The 13,990-nt window shown below is 43.5% G+C and overlaps 1 protein-coding gene across 2 annotated transcripts; it reads right to left on the minus strand.

Annotated features, from left to right (window-relative positions):
- Nucleotides 1-352: 352 nt before the first annotated feature.
- Nucleotides 353-12,195, minus strand: LOC147603763 (alpha-L-arabinofuranosidase 1-like). Of its 2 annotated transcripts, XM_086796355.1 has the most exons (17): nucleotides 11,315-12,195; nucleotides 11,099-11,153; nucleotides 10,190-10,386; nucleotides 9,692-9,813; nucleotides 9,300-9,456; nucleotides 9,110-9,179; nucleotides 8,871-9,016; nucleotides 8,749-8,794; nucleotides 7,672-7,724; nucleotides 7,411-7,555; nucleotides 7,190-7,308; nucleotides 2,905-2,976; nucleotides 2,697-2,800; nucleotides 2,181-2,237; nucleotides 1,863-2,067; nucleotides 1,495-1,638; nucleotides 353-860 (listed from the first exon to the last, which is right to left on the minus strand). In XM_086796355.1, exons 1-17 carry the CDS (start codon nucleotides 11,462-11,464, stop codon nucleotides 741-743), a joined length of 1,962 nt encoding a protein of 653 aa, XP_086652481.1. In that variant the 5' UTR covers nucleotides 11,465-12,195; the 3' UTR covers nucleotides 353-740. The 2 variants fall into 2 exon arrangements, with proteins under 2 accessions (XP_086652481.1, XP_086652482.1); XM_086796356.1 differs by lacking the exon at nucleotides 10,190-10,386 and having other exon boundaries at nucleotides 11,315-12,168.
- Nucleotides 12,196-13,990: the final 1,795 nt, after the last annotated feature.

The raw sequence follows: 13,990 nt of genomic DNA on the forward strand, positions 1-13,990 counted from the left end.
TGTAATAGTTTGGTCTATTACTGTTAAAACCTGCAAAAAAAAGGAGGAGGAAAGATGATAGCTTCTAAAAAATTGCCAATAGAGTTTGCATAGAATCTTTCTTTTAATTCAAACATTATGAAATAAGTATCTTTTATCCCATGATTTTGCACTATATTGATCTTGCTACTAAACATTTTACTAAATAAGTATCTTTTGTCCCATGATTTTGCACTAGATTGATCTTGCTACTAAACATTTTACCTCACTTTTCTTAAGCCAATGAAAATATACTGAACCCACAAATAATTTGTTGAATCCTTGTAAACCTCCCCCCTATTAGGATTGCTCTAGCTAAACAATGGACAATGCTTAAAAAGTGTCCAGTTTGAGTTAACATAATCGACCGCATAGGGTTGAAATTCAGGTAGGTTCCTCATTACCCGCCAGCGAAGACACTTATGTTGGTAGTACTTAACAATACAACCATGCACTTTGGGACTCTGAAATGCTTTAGACTGTTCATAATGTAACACACATTTGAATCTGCTATATGACTCTGACAACCTTAGATTGGACATGAAGGGCAATTGGCATCCATCCCTAATAGGCTGTCATGATCCCCCCCCCCTCCCCTTTCCCATTTATGGGCTGGTGACAGGTCTGTGTCCAGCCTTACTCATGTCTCACCCCTTTCATTATGCTTTTACAGTGCAGTGTGATGTAAAGATCAGTAAATAAGCCTAGTCTGAATGTTGTGCTTACATAATTTGGCGCAGTGGTGTGATGAGCTGAATTGTGATCAAATTTAAAGACAATGCAGGAATGTCTACATCCATAATGGTCCCGGCATTGTGAAGGGCCTCTGTCTTGGGCACCACCTGAAAAGCAAGATAATATCCCGTCACACTCGACACAACAACAAAGTACTTACGACTTGGAGATTCTGTCCATACTAAAAAGCTTGGCTATTTCCTGTTAAACTATTACCGGGTCCGCTTGAACAGCACAAAAGGACCTGTTGTTGATATATCTACAGGTTAGAAGGTCAGCTACGTCAGCAACACTAGAATCCTTGCAAGTTATACAGGTCACTTTTGACTGGCTGCTCCAGAATAAGAATAGCATGACAGCTGCAATACAGCCTGAAGGGTGATGTGATTTTGGGACTAGCTCTTGGAGCTCTCATGGTATTGTTATTTTGATAGGTTGTAGCAGCCAGAAGAGAAGCTGAGGGGTTGCAACTTATAGTATAAGAGCCTCGATTCCTGGGTCCCCCCGTTCTAGAAAAGGCGGGCTTAAAATAATGAAGATCAATACTGATCAATGATGTGTCAGATCCCAGAGCATCACCTTGCATGCATGTCATATATATACATATATATGTATGCATGTATGTATGTATGTATGTATATATACACACACACACACACACACATATATATGTATGTATGTGTGTGTGTGTGTGTGTGTGTATAGAGAGAGAGGGGGGGGGGGGAGAGGGGCATCACATACCTTTTGCTTTTTACTGAAGGTGTTCTCATCCATGATACTTTGAGAGGTCAATCTTGTGACTGTCGCCTCCTCGTTTATTTCATCTGAGAGTAAGCCATAGATAGCAACTTGGACTGTCACATTATTTTTTCCAAAATTCACTACCTGCATATGGTGCACGATCAAAAAGATATTAGAATATGGATGTGACCTAGATCTAACCATCACATCAAGGCTCTTTATAGACAAATCCTGACGGCAGGTAAGATTTTCCTTGAGAGAGATTTCCCTGCCCACGGGGCATGGGTGGTCAACATGGGACCCTGCAATAGATTAAATCTAGTCATCACCCCAAAATCAATAGGTAATGCTCAGAGTAAAAGTAGGACCTTGATATCAAGATATTCTAAATCAATGTCATCATCAAGTCTTCTGATAGCAGATGCAGCTATCACGTTGGATGCACTGTCCTCCCCTGTAACAAGAGAAGGAAGCAAGCTTGCTCCACTTGAATCTTTGAAAAAAGTCTGTACCCAATAGCTTGGCGTGCCATAGCTTTGCCATGAGTCAAAAACAATAGCATCAGGATTCCACCTGCATGCAAGGCAAGACCGATAAGAAAAGCTAAGAAAGGCTAGAGCAGTTCAAAGGATGATATGCTACTCAAATATGTTACTAAAAACATGATGCCAAAACCTGCAACTTACTTTCTGTCATGGCTGTTGACAAACAGTGGTGCATAGCTTGCCATTTCCACCACATCACTGCTAAATAAAGCTGTAACTTTTATCAGTTCAAAGAAATCCAACATTGCACTGAAAAAATATATATGGTATCACCTCAGCACACAGAAGGTGGATTTTAAATTAGGTCTACTTACAGTCTTTACATTTATGCAAGGTGTATCGTATTAGTTTCTGTGTATATATACCTAGATGAATCCAGCAATATGCCCAAATTCACCTAATCAGAAAGTGCAAGTTACAAACTCATGGTAGTATCCACAAGACTATATAACCATCAACTCCATCATGCATAGTATCGACTAAATACTATGACATAGCTTCTATGTGTTTGACTCGAGACTAGGTGCGTTCAATATCTTCTTACAAGTATGTATGCTTAAAGCATGAGATGATGTATGTATGTATGTGCATGCCTGCACGCATGCGTGCGTGCGTGCGTGCGTGTGTGTGTGTGTGTGTGTGTGTGTGTGTGTTCACCTATTCTTTTCTATGCCTATCAGGAAACCAGCTTCAGCTAGAGCTGCATACAGACTTCCTTTCCCAGCATCTTGGCCAGTTACTGCATATTCGCTCACAAAAGCCTGCAATATAATTACAGTTTCGAAAAAGGAATCCATTAAGGACATAATTATTACCATAACAGGCATATTAGCAAAAGGTCTAATGTGCAGTGTGCTGATGGTACCTTTGGACCAGTTCTTAATGTGTTATCAAATTGATGAGCCATTGCAAAAAGACGATTGGCCGAAGTGTATATCTGTCAGGATAAAAAAAGTCTTACAATTATTGCGATAAACTTAGGGATGTGTACTTTTGTCACAGACACAACCACCCTCCCCCAACCCTCCCAAGCGTCTATGTCTCTTGGATGAGCTCTCCATATATGCCACGCAACTATACTGCTGCAAATCTCCCATCTCTTGCTAGAACCTAGAGTCCAGCAACCTATAGGAGGAGCTGGAACTGGCACTGTGAAATACGAAGGTGAGAGACCTGAAGGGCTAGTTCCCCACCTTCCTCCTCATATGGCATGATGATATTGCAGACTTAGTGGCCCAAGCAACTGTGCACCACATAACAATACAGGCGGGGGCCCGATTCATAGTGGAAATGCTTAGGATCCTCTGCCAAACCTGCCGCCAACCAAGTGCCAACTTCTAAGCTCCTATGTGCCAGCTGCTGCCACATGAAAAGAGTGATCTTCCGCAGCCAAAAACTATCCCACAGCCGCTTCCAGAAATCTGATAGAAAGTGTGGCGGGAAACCATGGGACTACCAATGTGCTGCTGCTGCTGGAGTGCCCACCACCTTTGACATCTGAATCCTACAGACCATCCGTGCAGTGTAAGCAAAAGAGGGGGTGCCAGGTGTCTCCTCATTGTCTACTGGATCCTTCCATGTCCACTCTTCCAGGTCCCATTGGAGACTCATGAGAGGCCATACCTCTCAAATCCATAACCACCAGAGTCTCTCTCTAGCCAACTTGGCTGGTGAAGGGTCAATGTGCCACTCATGTGCATGCCCTCACCCTCTGCAAGGTGCATCCCTTGAAGTCCTCTAAGGGGGTCTCTACTCTCTTCAGTCTGCCATGAAGCCCAATAGAGAAGGTGAGTGAGGCATAGCGCTCATCCGCGCCATGAACTGCGAGGGGTATATCATGCCTAGTGAACACTCCCACCAATGGATATCTATACTCCACTCGCCGCTCCCTTATGGGCAGCAGCCAGCTGGCTCTCAATCCATGGGCTACTGAAGCCATTGTAGAGAAGCAAGACCCCTGTGAATGCTCCTCTCCTGCTATCGGAAGCCAACAAGTCTGCTCTGCACAGCCTCCTGTAATAGACTGCTAATCTCTCCAAGGCATGCATCCAAGGCACTTGCAGTTGCTCTTGAGTGACAATCTAGCCTCTCCCAAATCCCCTCTATCCTGCTGCAAATCTGAGGGTCCTGGCGGAGAAAGTAGTGCAAGCCAAAATACCAATCATTCCACCATGACCACAAGCCCACTTGTCTACATAGAACCGATCTAATCTAGATAGGTTAGGGCCTATACTCCTCTTGTCGGATCTGGAAAAATAGACTCCCGGGACTACGTCCCAACTCTGGAAGATGCCAAGGGTCCTGTCCCCTGAGAGCCAAAATCAACTCCTCCCAAGCCGAGTACTATGTACTTGATATTGTAGACCACTGAGCCAAATCTAGCATGTTAAAATCCCCACCCATACACCAGAAATCCATCTGCGGCAGGGACTGACAAACTGTACCCCAGAAGGTGGCTCTGTCTGCTGTAGCATTCGGCGCGTATACATTCAGGAAGCCCACACAGTCTTCTCCAAACCTGATGGTCACCCACTGAGCTCATCCAGTGACAATGGTGCCTAAGTCGTCCACTGCCGGTAATAGCTGCTCTACTGACTGAAATGCATGCTCCACCCTATGTCCTAGAGGGGCCAAAAGATTGGGACCAGAAATGTGACTCCTACCCTGCAAGATCTTCCCGCAATGGCAGGTATGTCCCTTTGAAAGATGGTGCTCCTGAATGAAGAGAATGTCAATGGGTCCACCAATTGTTGCTTTGTGGAGGTCCTCTTTAAGGACACCATGCCTCTGAAAGCATTGTGGGCCCCTCAAACCCTAGATGTTCCATGAAACAATCCGCATAATTTAGAGCGGTGGGAAGCGGAACTATCTAAACTGCCCTGCTTTCGATGGAGAGTAATCACTGTCGGTCCTAGGGCAAATCTGCACCAGATGGGCACGAATCCTAGCCTCCATGTGTAGCCACTCTGTTTGACCCCTAAGTATGCATACTTTGGACTCCACCTGTCACATTGCAGGTATCTGTAGGAGGGGGGAAGTGGTATTACCATTAAAACATGAAGAAACACAAAAGGCAGCACCTCCAGGTTGGAGGACACCATCTCCCCTGCCTGGTCCCTAAGGCCCGAGCCACCCAACTCCATCCGAGCCAAAAGCCTGGGTAAGTCCCTAAGGCCCGAGCCACCCAACTCCATCCGAGCCAAAAGCCTGGGTAAGTGCATCACTACCACGCAGGTTGTGCAAATGGTGCAAGAGCTCTATGGTTTGCCCCTGAATAGTAGTGGGCACTGACTCCATGCTCCAGTTTGTTCCCTGTGCTGCACTCAGTGGGAAGGAGAAGATCATCGTGCCACTCTCTAGGGTGGACAGTCTGGAGTGATATATCACCACACATGCGAATGGGAGCCACGGTCTCCTCGGAAATGCCAATGCCTTTGAAGGGGGAGGCACCGGAAGAAACTGTAGTCCTGCCCCAACACCCTGAAGGGGGGGGGGGGGGGGAGGGGGCGCCTGGTGACTCAGGAGGGAGAGCCCGCACTGGAGCAACAGCAATGGTCATCTCTACCAGATCCGAAAAACAATGGATCAAACGGCAGACCGAGCTGGCTGGCTGTCTCTGCTCTGGGTCTGGCATAGCCGAGGGGTGGCACGAGTGCTCTGGAGAGGCTAAAGGGGGGGGGGAGGAGGGGGTTCCGGTGCAGCCGGAGCTGGTGAGTTGTCGGGCGGGGGGGGGGGGGGGGGGGAGGGGGAGGGGGGGGAGAAGTGCACAGGTGAAGAAGGGGGAAGAGGGACGAGGAGAGCAGAGGGCTAGGTGATGGGGGGCACAAGGAAGGGGCTAGGCGAAGGGGGACTGCAGGTGTGCAGGGGGGAAGCAGGAGCTCCAGTTCAAGAGGGCATACTTCTATAGCTGCCTTGCTATATCCCTAGGCCACCATCCTATGTGAATACGGGGATGCCAAAAAGTGCCCGAGCTGCTCAACCATAGCTACTCCACAAACATGAGCTAGCTAGTGAGTGGACATCACGATAGAAGGGTGGAGCATTGATTGTAGCGAAGCCATCGAAGGCACCCTCACCTCGCCAGCAAAGTCTATCCGGAGCATCTGGCTCGATATCATTCATACCCTCTGTGGTCAGTAGGGGCAGCTTCAGGGTGGCTCAAACCGCATGCAGAAGTGCCAGGAGGCCTTCCTGAGGATCGGCACAGTCCCTTTCTTACAGATAGTGGTGGCGAGGCATTATAGACCACTTGCATGGTTGTTTCCCCCTCCTCCCATTGTATGAGATAGCCTTCTCCTCCTAGAGCAGCCAGTCGTCGGAGAAGTGCATCCTCCCCTTTTGTACAACTTGACTCTCGTTTCCCATTTGGGGATGGGTTTGTACTTAGCCATTTTGGCTGTTTTTCTCGATAACTAATAGAAGGATCTTTTTCCCCAGGAAAAAAAAAGGGTAGATGGTATAGAGACAGCTTAGATAAGATTTGGCACATTGACAAATAGTCTACATGCTAGAGTGGGGAGGACTGGTATCCCATAACGGTCCACACATGGGGTAGATAGACTTTACTTTTGAAACCTTGTCCAAAATTTGCGGGGCCAAACAAGGCCCAGGGTGAGCCCGGATGGGCATGGAGGGTTCTTCATGCGCCAATTCAACACTGCAGATGGTTGCACCGGCTATGGCAGCGGATCACCGCGGGCTAGTCATGGCTGCTGTGTGTATCTAGGCCTATGTAAAGACACTAATAGCCCCTTGTCCTCACAGTTCATCTGTCATCATTGTGAGTTCACTCCCTAGCTTCTATTAGCATAGAGCCTCATCTTGGCGATTCCCAATCAGCCATGAAAGCTCCCTTAGAAGAGCACGTGTGTGTTTATCATCACATCAATAATACAATGTTATTATTGACGTGATGATACAATAATATTGATGTGTGTTCACAATCTATTGTATCATCACATCAATAATACAATATTAATCTCTCGTTCTCCTATTGTGCAATTTGAATTTGTAGTTTTGTGCTGTGAAGATCCTACTTCTCGTGGGTGTTGCTTGGACTACAATCATGCTTGCATCTGCACGTCGTATCCTCTTAATGTGCCCCCATATATAGAAGCTAGGTAATAAGGTCATGGAGAAAGATACCGTACATGAAAGTCATACATATCTGCTGGATGATCCAATTGTTTAGATGATCCATCACAATTAGATATGATCATAATGTCAGGATATGCCAACGTGATTGCTTCATAAAACTTCATATAGTTGCCTGTCATGAACAGCAGCCCCACAATCTATCAATGATTAAAATGATACTCTTAATAAATATCTTGTATGCATTATTAGGGATAAGATTAAGGGGATTAAATACCTAAATAATATTGTTTCCCACAATCTTCATTTCCGATTGCTACGTACTTCAGTGGAAAGGGTTCCGGATGGCCCATTGAAGACCGGATGGCACCCCATGTGGAATTGGCAGGGCCCCTTGCAAACTCAATACCATTTAGCACGTCCTGCAATAAAATTGACACGTGTAAGTCCATTCCGTTTAAGAAACAACTACAAAGAAAATCAAAACACATGCTCAAAATATCCACCTTGTGTGCATTGCATCAAAGCACGAGAATACCTCTATGAAGGGCTGAATCACTACTGTTGAAACTTCATCAGTATGACTAATGCCTGAAAGAACATTTGAAGCAAAACGTAAGCTGATTTCCCTTGCTTTGCATTGTAAAATTGAAATAGCCAGACGAACCGATACATTTCCACTCAAAAGCAACTAGTGCACACTAACTTAATCATGCACTACACAAAAAACCTCCCATTTGAAAAACAAGAGGACAAATAGGAATGGCCAGAATTCTCAAAATGAAACCTGATCCAGTTTCATGTCTAGAAAACATGACAATCTACCTCACTGCATCAGCATTGACTGGACAGGACCCCATCTTTCTGCATTTTGGAAGAGTCTTTGGAGCAGCTTCCGCCCACATAAGATCTATTTCCTCTGGCTTACAATTCATTGAGGTCTTGGTGTGGGGACATGGTTAGCCACTATGGATTGGCCAAGTGAGTTTCCAGTTGCAGCACTCTTTGGAAATTCCAACACCACTGTTTGTCGGCTCGCCCAAAGCCTGGCCCCACCCCCATTATGACAAAAGGCTTGGCATAGGCTTGTTCTACCAGGAGCTGACTGTCACAGTGGCCAAGGCTGCAGATCCACAAGGCCATTGAGGGAATGTGATCCCTCCCATGGAGTCCGTCAATTGTGTTCTGGACTGAACTCATGCATATCCGGATGGGAACAGCTCAAGGGGAGCAAAAATGATGAGCATCTTTTCTTGTCTGGATGCAGGAAAGGATCACTTGGTACAATCACCAGTCTAGCTCTTGCACCCCCACCCCAACATGTAACCTCCCTCCTAGAGCGGCCAGCCATGTAGGGAGCCCTGGCCCCCTTTTTCCTAGAATTCCACCTAACTAGTGTACAAAATTGTGAACGCATAACCAAGACACACAAAAAAAAACTCATTGTATGCACATGGCCTATAATGACTTTTTCAAAGAATACAGACAAACAAAACTCATTGTATGCACATGGCCTATAATGACTTTTGCAAAGAATACAGACAAACAAATTGGGAATATTTACCCTAACCATTTCGGAATATTGATAAATGCGCTAAGTGAGCCAGTTGCTAACCGTTATTGAAGACCCAAATGGGTGCCGCATCCAAATCTTCAGCCAGCTGTTACCAAATTAAAAAAAACAAGGTCAAGACCTGTAAAAGGAGGAAAATTACCTAATTCAAGCATCAATAACACCTGAAGAAATTCAAAATAACCAAGTCCATCATCTGTCCAGTAGCCCCAAACATCCCCAAAATGTCCCGGTCTTTCCTCCCAAGGCCCAATAGATTGGCGCCATCGAAATGCATTCCTCAACCACGCACCTTCAACGAAACACCCACCTGTGGAAGATACCGATGTTTACATACAAAACAAACACAATTGCCGACCATATAAGAACCCTTAAATGACTAAAAAACCAAAAATAAGATCACCTGGAAATCGAATGAACCGTGGTTTTAAGTCTTCAAGCATAAGGGCGAGATCCTTCCGGAAGCCATGGCCCTGCACAATGTTGAAGGCACAAAGACATGGTCTTCATGAACAAATTATGTTGTGTCCACTTCATTTCTAGATCTTTAATAATGCATAGGGAAACTGCATGGACTTCCAATCAAAAGCAACCTTGTACGTGTCAGAGGGCATGGCCGAGACTTGGTCTAACCAAAAAACACCTCTTTGGGTGGCTGTCAACGAAAGCCTCCCTTGGTGGTCTGTATCTGTAGCAAGCAAGAGAAGCTCTTGTTTGCTCCAAGTTTGAGTGTCGTTTGCCGCCTCCAAGCTGCCAAAAACACCACAATTTTTTGAATCTCAAATGAAACTTAATTCTTTTAAAAAGCATTTACTTCAATCTTTGAAGAAAAATTTCTCTCTCTCTCTCCATGCGCACATGCACACACCCCCCCACACCCTCCCCTCCTCCCCCTGCACACACTCTCAAAAAGCTGCTGGTTAACTATTGAGAACTTTTCATGAATAGTCATGAGGAGTCGCTTCATTAAGAACAGTGGGCTTACACAACATAGTTTTGAGCTAATGTCTTCTGTCCATTCGAAGAAGTGAAAGCAATAGAGATATTCATATCCTCTAAAGAACATGCCCAAAACACCACTTTGTACTGTGAGCCAGCTACTATATTCTGCATGACAAAAACGTCATCAGTTTGGATACAAACACAGTAAAATGTCATGTGAAGATCTAAAAAACTGATATAATTAGCAAAGAATAGTTAAGCAATCAAGTCAATAACCAAGATTTATTGTGGTTTCCCTTTAAGCTGAAACTACTACCATCCCCACTAGCATAATTTTTATGTTGACGCTATCCTTATTATCATCAGTTACTTGTAAATTTTCAACAAAGAACAAAAGACAAAAATAGAGCAAAACCCAAATAATTTTGACTCTATATAAGGATAAACACATAACAAAGACGATCAAAGTCTGCCATTGCTCAATAGCAGGGATGCAAAGAGATTAGTTAGATGGAGACAACAAGGATGATCAAGTAGATACCATTCCCCAATAACCTGGATTGTACACTCCGACCCCATTTCGTGGACATGAGTCACATAAAATTTCCACCCGGAGGGCTGTTGGATTCCGCTCGAATATCGATGACAGATCTGTTTCAAGCCGCACCAATGTCTCGTCTCCAATAACTGACCAGGGGGCAATATTTGAAGGAGTACTTTGCCCACCAGCTTCAAAACCTGGTCACACAGTGCTCAATCAAAGAAACCATCACTCTTGAAGAGCACTGACATATGAGTTGTAAACCCTTTGTTATCCATAAGAAAGGGTTTGCCCACCACCTGGTCACACAGTTCTCAATTAAAGAACCCATCACATGTGAAGGTCTTATAAAACTGGGTTTGAAACGAGGGCTTCTCATGCTCGCCGAGGCAAATGCATGATAGCCGTAGGTGATAGTGAACTGTCTCTTTGCTACCTGTGACTTCATAGCCTTGATTTCTTTGAACGGCAATTGGAAAATACACAGTGAGAGCATAAGGAGGCCTTGTTTCAAACCCAAGTTTACAAACCCTTCAAGTGTGATATGGTTCTTTGATTGAGAACTGTGTGACTAGGTTTTGAAGCGGATGGAAAAACCCATTGTTATCCATAAGAGTGCACTAAACCGTGATAGTAGTGAGGAGTTACACAAATTTAGCAATATTTTACATGCTAAAACCTCTTTAGACTATAGAAAGTGTTCAGTGAGTAGCAAACTTATATTGGCATAATTATATTTGAAAAAATCTTGATAAAATTTCACTGTTTTTATAAGCACATACACTAACCTCTATTAAGAAAATTGGCATGGAACTACATTACTGGTGACAAGATATAAAAGATTTATTTATGACATCTTTAAAGATTGTGAGAATGATGATTTATTTTTAATTTGAAAGAAGAACTAACCTCTGTTGGCAACAAGTTCAGCCCACAATCCACCAGCACCAGCATGATTAATTTCCTGCAAGATTGAAAAAAAAAAGTAGAGATTTATATTGTTGTTTAGGGAATTTATGTTGGAAAAAACTTGTCCAGTGAGTTAATTTCTGAATAAAAAAATAAAAAAATAAAGCTGTTAGATTTCAATTTAGAAACAAAAATGTCTGCTATTTATCAGCTCACCTCGAAAAAAATTCCAAAGAGGGTGGAGGGAATGGAGCGGCCATCCTCAGAGGCATCCACAGTGAGGTTGTATTGCGCATAAGAAGGTAAAGCCAAAATTAAAAAAATTAAAAACAATTGAAGAAAGTAGAAATTTGCAGGTTTTTCCATCTTTCTTGAAATTTAACAGGAAACAATGTGCACAAATTAGTGTAGCTTTTCTTCGAAAATAAATACGTGCGATAATAATAATAATAATAGTAGTAGCAGCAGTGAAATAATGATGATGATAATAATAATAATAATAAACGCCCAAATTCTGTAAAAATAAGGTAATCGCAAATCGCCCACCAAATTGCAGTAACTAATCACAAATCGCCCAATTGCGAAAAATTGCAGGATAACTCTGATAAATAGTCATCTCCATGTAATTTGCTGGCTAATCCGTCTATAATTAAATCACCTAATCACACCACTTGTGCCTAAAAGTGAAGCATGCGTCCACACAAAACTCAGAAACAATGAGTGTGTTTATATATAAGACGGGGGATGCATTTACACGCCAAGTCCTACATGGTGCTTCGTCTCTTGATGATGATGATGATGAGCTCTTCTTTCTTACTTCCCTTAACCGTCAAGCTTTGGCTATTTGAAAACAGCAGATCCAACAAACGCATGGGATGAAGTGCAGCGCTCTCTCTCTCTCTCTCTCTCTCTCTCTCTCTAAAAACTCTTATTAAATAATAAGCTAATCTCTCTCTCTCTAATATGCCCCCACAACGTTTTTTTTGTGTTGCTAATAATTAATTAGTCTCATAAAAATTTTCAAATTAGTCTCATGAAAATTTTCAATCTTAGGTCATCTGTAAGGTTCTAGCCATTCCATTTTTTTCCTACCAATATCATCTTTTTTAAGTTTGTATTAATTAAATAACAAAGAGTTGAAACATTTTTCGTGGGTTTAATTTTTTAAAACCTATATTTCTTCATTCGGCATGTTCAACACTTGTCACTCAGACGGCCTTTTTTCTTGTCTTATCGAAGTAGTGCTGATGTGTGTTAGCCCTCTCTCTCTCTCTCTCTCTCTCTCTCTCTCTCTCTCTCTCTCTCTCGCGTGCAAGGAGGCCCTGCAATCTTGCCTTAAGTGTTACAGGCTGTGGAGGAGGAACAGGGGAGGAGAGTCTAGAGGAGGGCATGGAGGTGGGCGGGGAGGAACACGAGGGAAAGTGATACGGAGGTGGTGCTCTCTCTCTCTCTCTCTCTCTCTCTCTCTCTCTCTCTCTCTCTCTCGATTGAGGGTTACAGGTTGTGGAGGAGGAGCAAGCGAGGAGAGTTTCGAGGAGGGCATGGAGGTGGGCGACGAGGAGGAACACGAGGGAGAGTCATACGGAGGTAGTGGTGCGGGGTGCTTGCTTGTATGGGTAGCTAAATGCGCAGGTGGAGAGAGACGCAATTGACGTGGCACTGTATCTTTCACCTTAGGGCTAGCATTAATTAATGCCCGCGAGTAGCGGGCATTAATTAATGCAACACAAAAAAAGTGAATATGTATGCAACACAAATAATAACGTGGCGCTGTATCTTTCACCTTAGGGCTAGCATTAGTTAATGCCCACGAAGAGTAGTGGGCATTAATTAATGCAACACAAAAAAGTGAATATGTATGCAACACAAATAATAATGGATAAGCTAATCTCTCTCTCTCTCTAAACTCTTATCATCATAATGAGCACCTAGGCTAATCCTAAGGATTACACTAAACCTTAGGAGTAAAATGTATTAGACTCTAGCACACATGTTATCTTGTATATCTAATATAAAATACAAGATAACATGTGTGCTAGAGTAATGAGGACCTATTTCATATATTCTAGGACCAGGCTTTATGGAGAGGCACAAAGAATTGGCTAGCCAGCAGGGGCACACATAATCAATTTACTTGGAAGCATGGGGGGACACCACAATGCTTAACCCGGCAGCACTAGAAAGCTTGATCTAGCCTTGGATTCGCTTTGTAGTGTTGCAGTAGATCTAGCTCACACGAAATCAGATCGTCTTTCGATGGTACCCACATATTCAGCGCTCACAATGGAAGGAAGAGAGATTTGTAGCTGAACTGAGAATTCTCACTGGCCCATTTAAGTCAGAGCTCCTGGACTCAGCCAAGCAGTTACTCCTCAACTCTTAGCCTGTTCACCCCACAGGCGACATATTATCTTACTTTTTTGTAACTAATCGTTCTTAATAATAAAATTACCTTTTCTATATAAAAAAATATAAAATGGTACAATCTATCTTGGGCATTAATTAATGCCTAAGGGTCTCAACCTTTCACAACTTTGTTGCCTATTGTATTAGAAGAGAGAGAGCTAGAGCGAGGAGTTGCCCATTGGGGAGAGAAAGAGAAAGAGAAAGACGTTCAAAAAGCTAGCTCCTTCTCAAAAGTTGTCTGCTAGGCCTCAGAGAGCTTCCTCTGGCCTTTGATTATCCTCATTGTTGGTGTGTGTGTGTGTGTGTGTGTGTGAGAGAGAGAGAGAGAGAGAGAGAGAGAGAGAGAGAGAGAGAGAGAGAGAGAGAGAGAGAGAAATGAGTGGTTTTGTGAGAGAAAAAAAGAAAACACAAGGAGACACTAACACACAACAAGCATGCCTTTCTTTTTGCATATAGTTTTTATTTCTAAAAATAGCACATTCAATA

The sequence above is a fragment of the Cibotium barometz genome, chromosome 63 (assembly GCF_041138505.1).
Source record: "Cibotium barometz isolate CiBa-2024 chromosome 63, ASM4113850v1, whole genome shotgun sequence".
NCBI classification, from domain to species: domain Eukaryota; kingdom Viridiplantae; phylum Streptophyta; class Polypodiopsida; order Cyatheales; family Cibotiaceae; genus Cibotium; species Cibotium barometz.

Coding starts and splice junctions, on each gene's coding strand:
- LOC147603763 (XM_086796355.1), bottom strand. CDS start 11,464: ATGGAAAAACCTGCAAATTTCTACTTTCTTCAATTGTTTTTAATTTTT. Junction 10,387..11,098: donor TGAACTTGTTGCCAACAGAG/GTTAGTTCTTCT, acceptor CTGTGTGACCAG/GTTTTGAAGCTGGTGGGCAA. Junction 9,457..9,691: donor TTAGCTCAAAACTATGTTGT/GTAAGCCCACTG, acceptor TGTTTTTGGCAG/CTTGGAGGCGGCAAACGACA.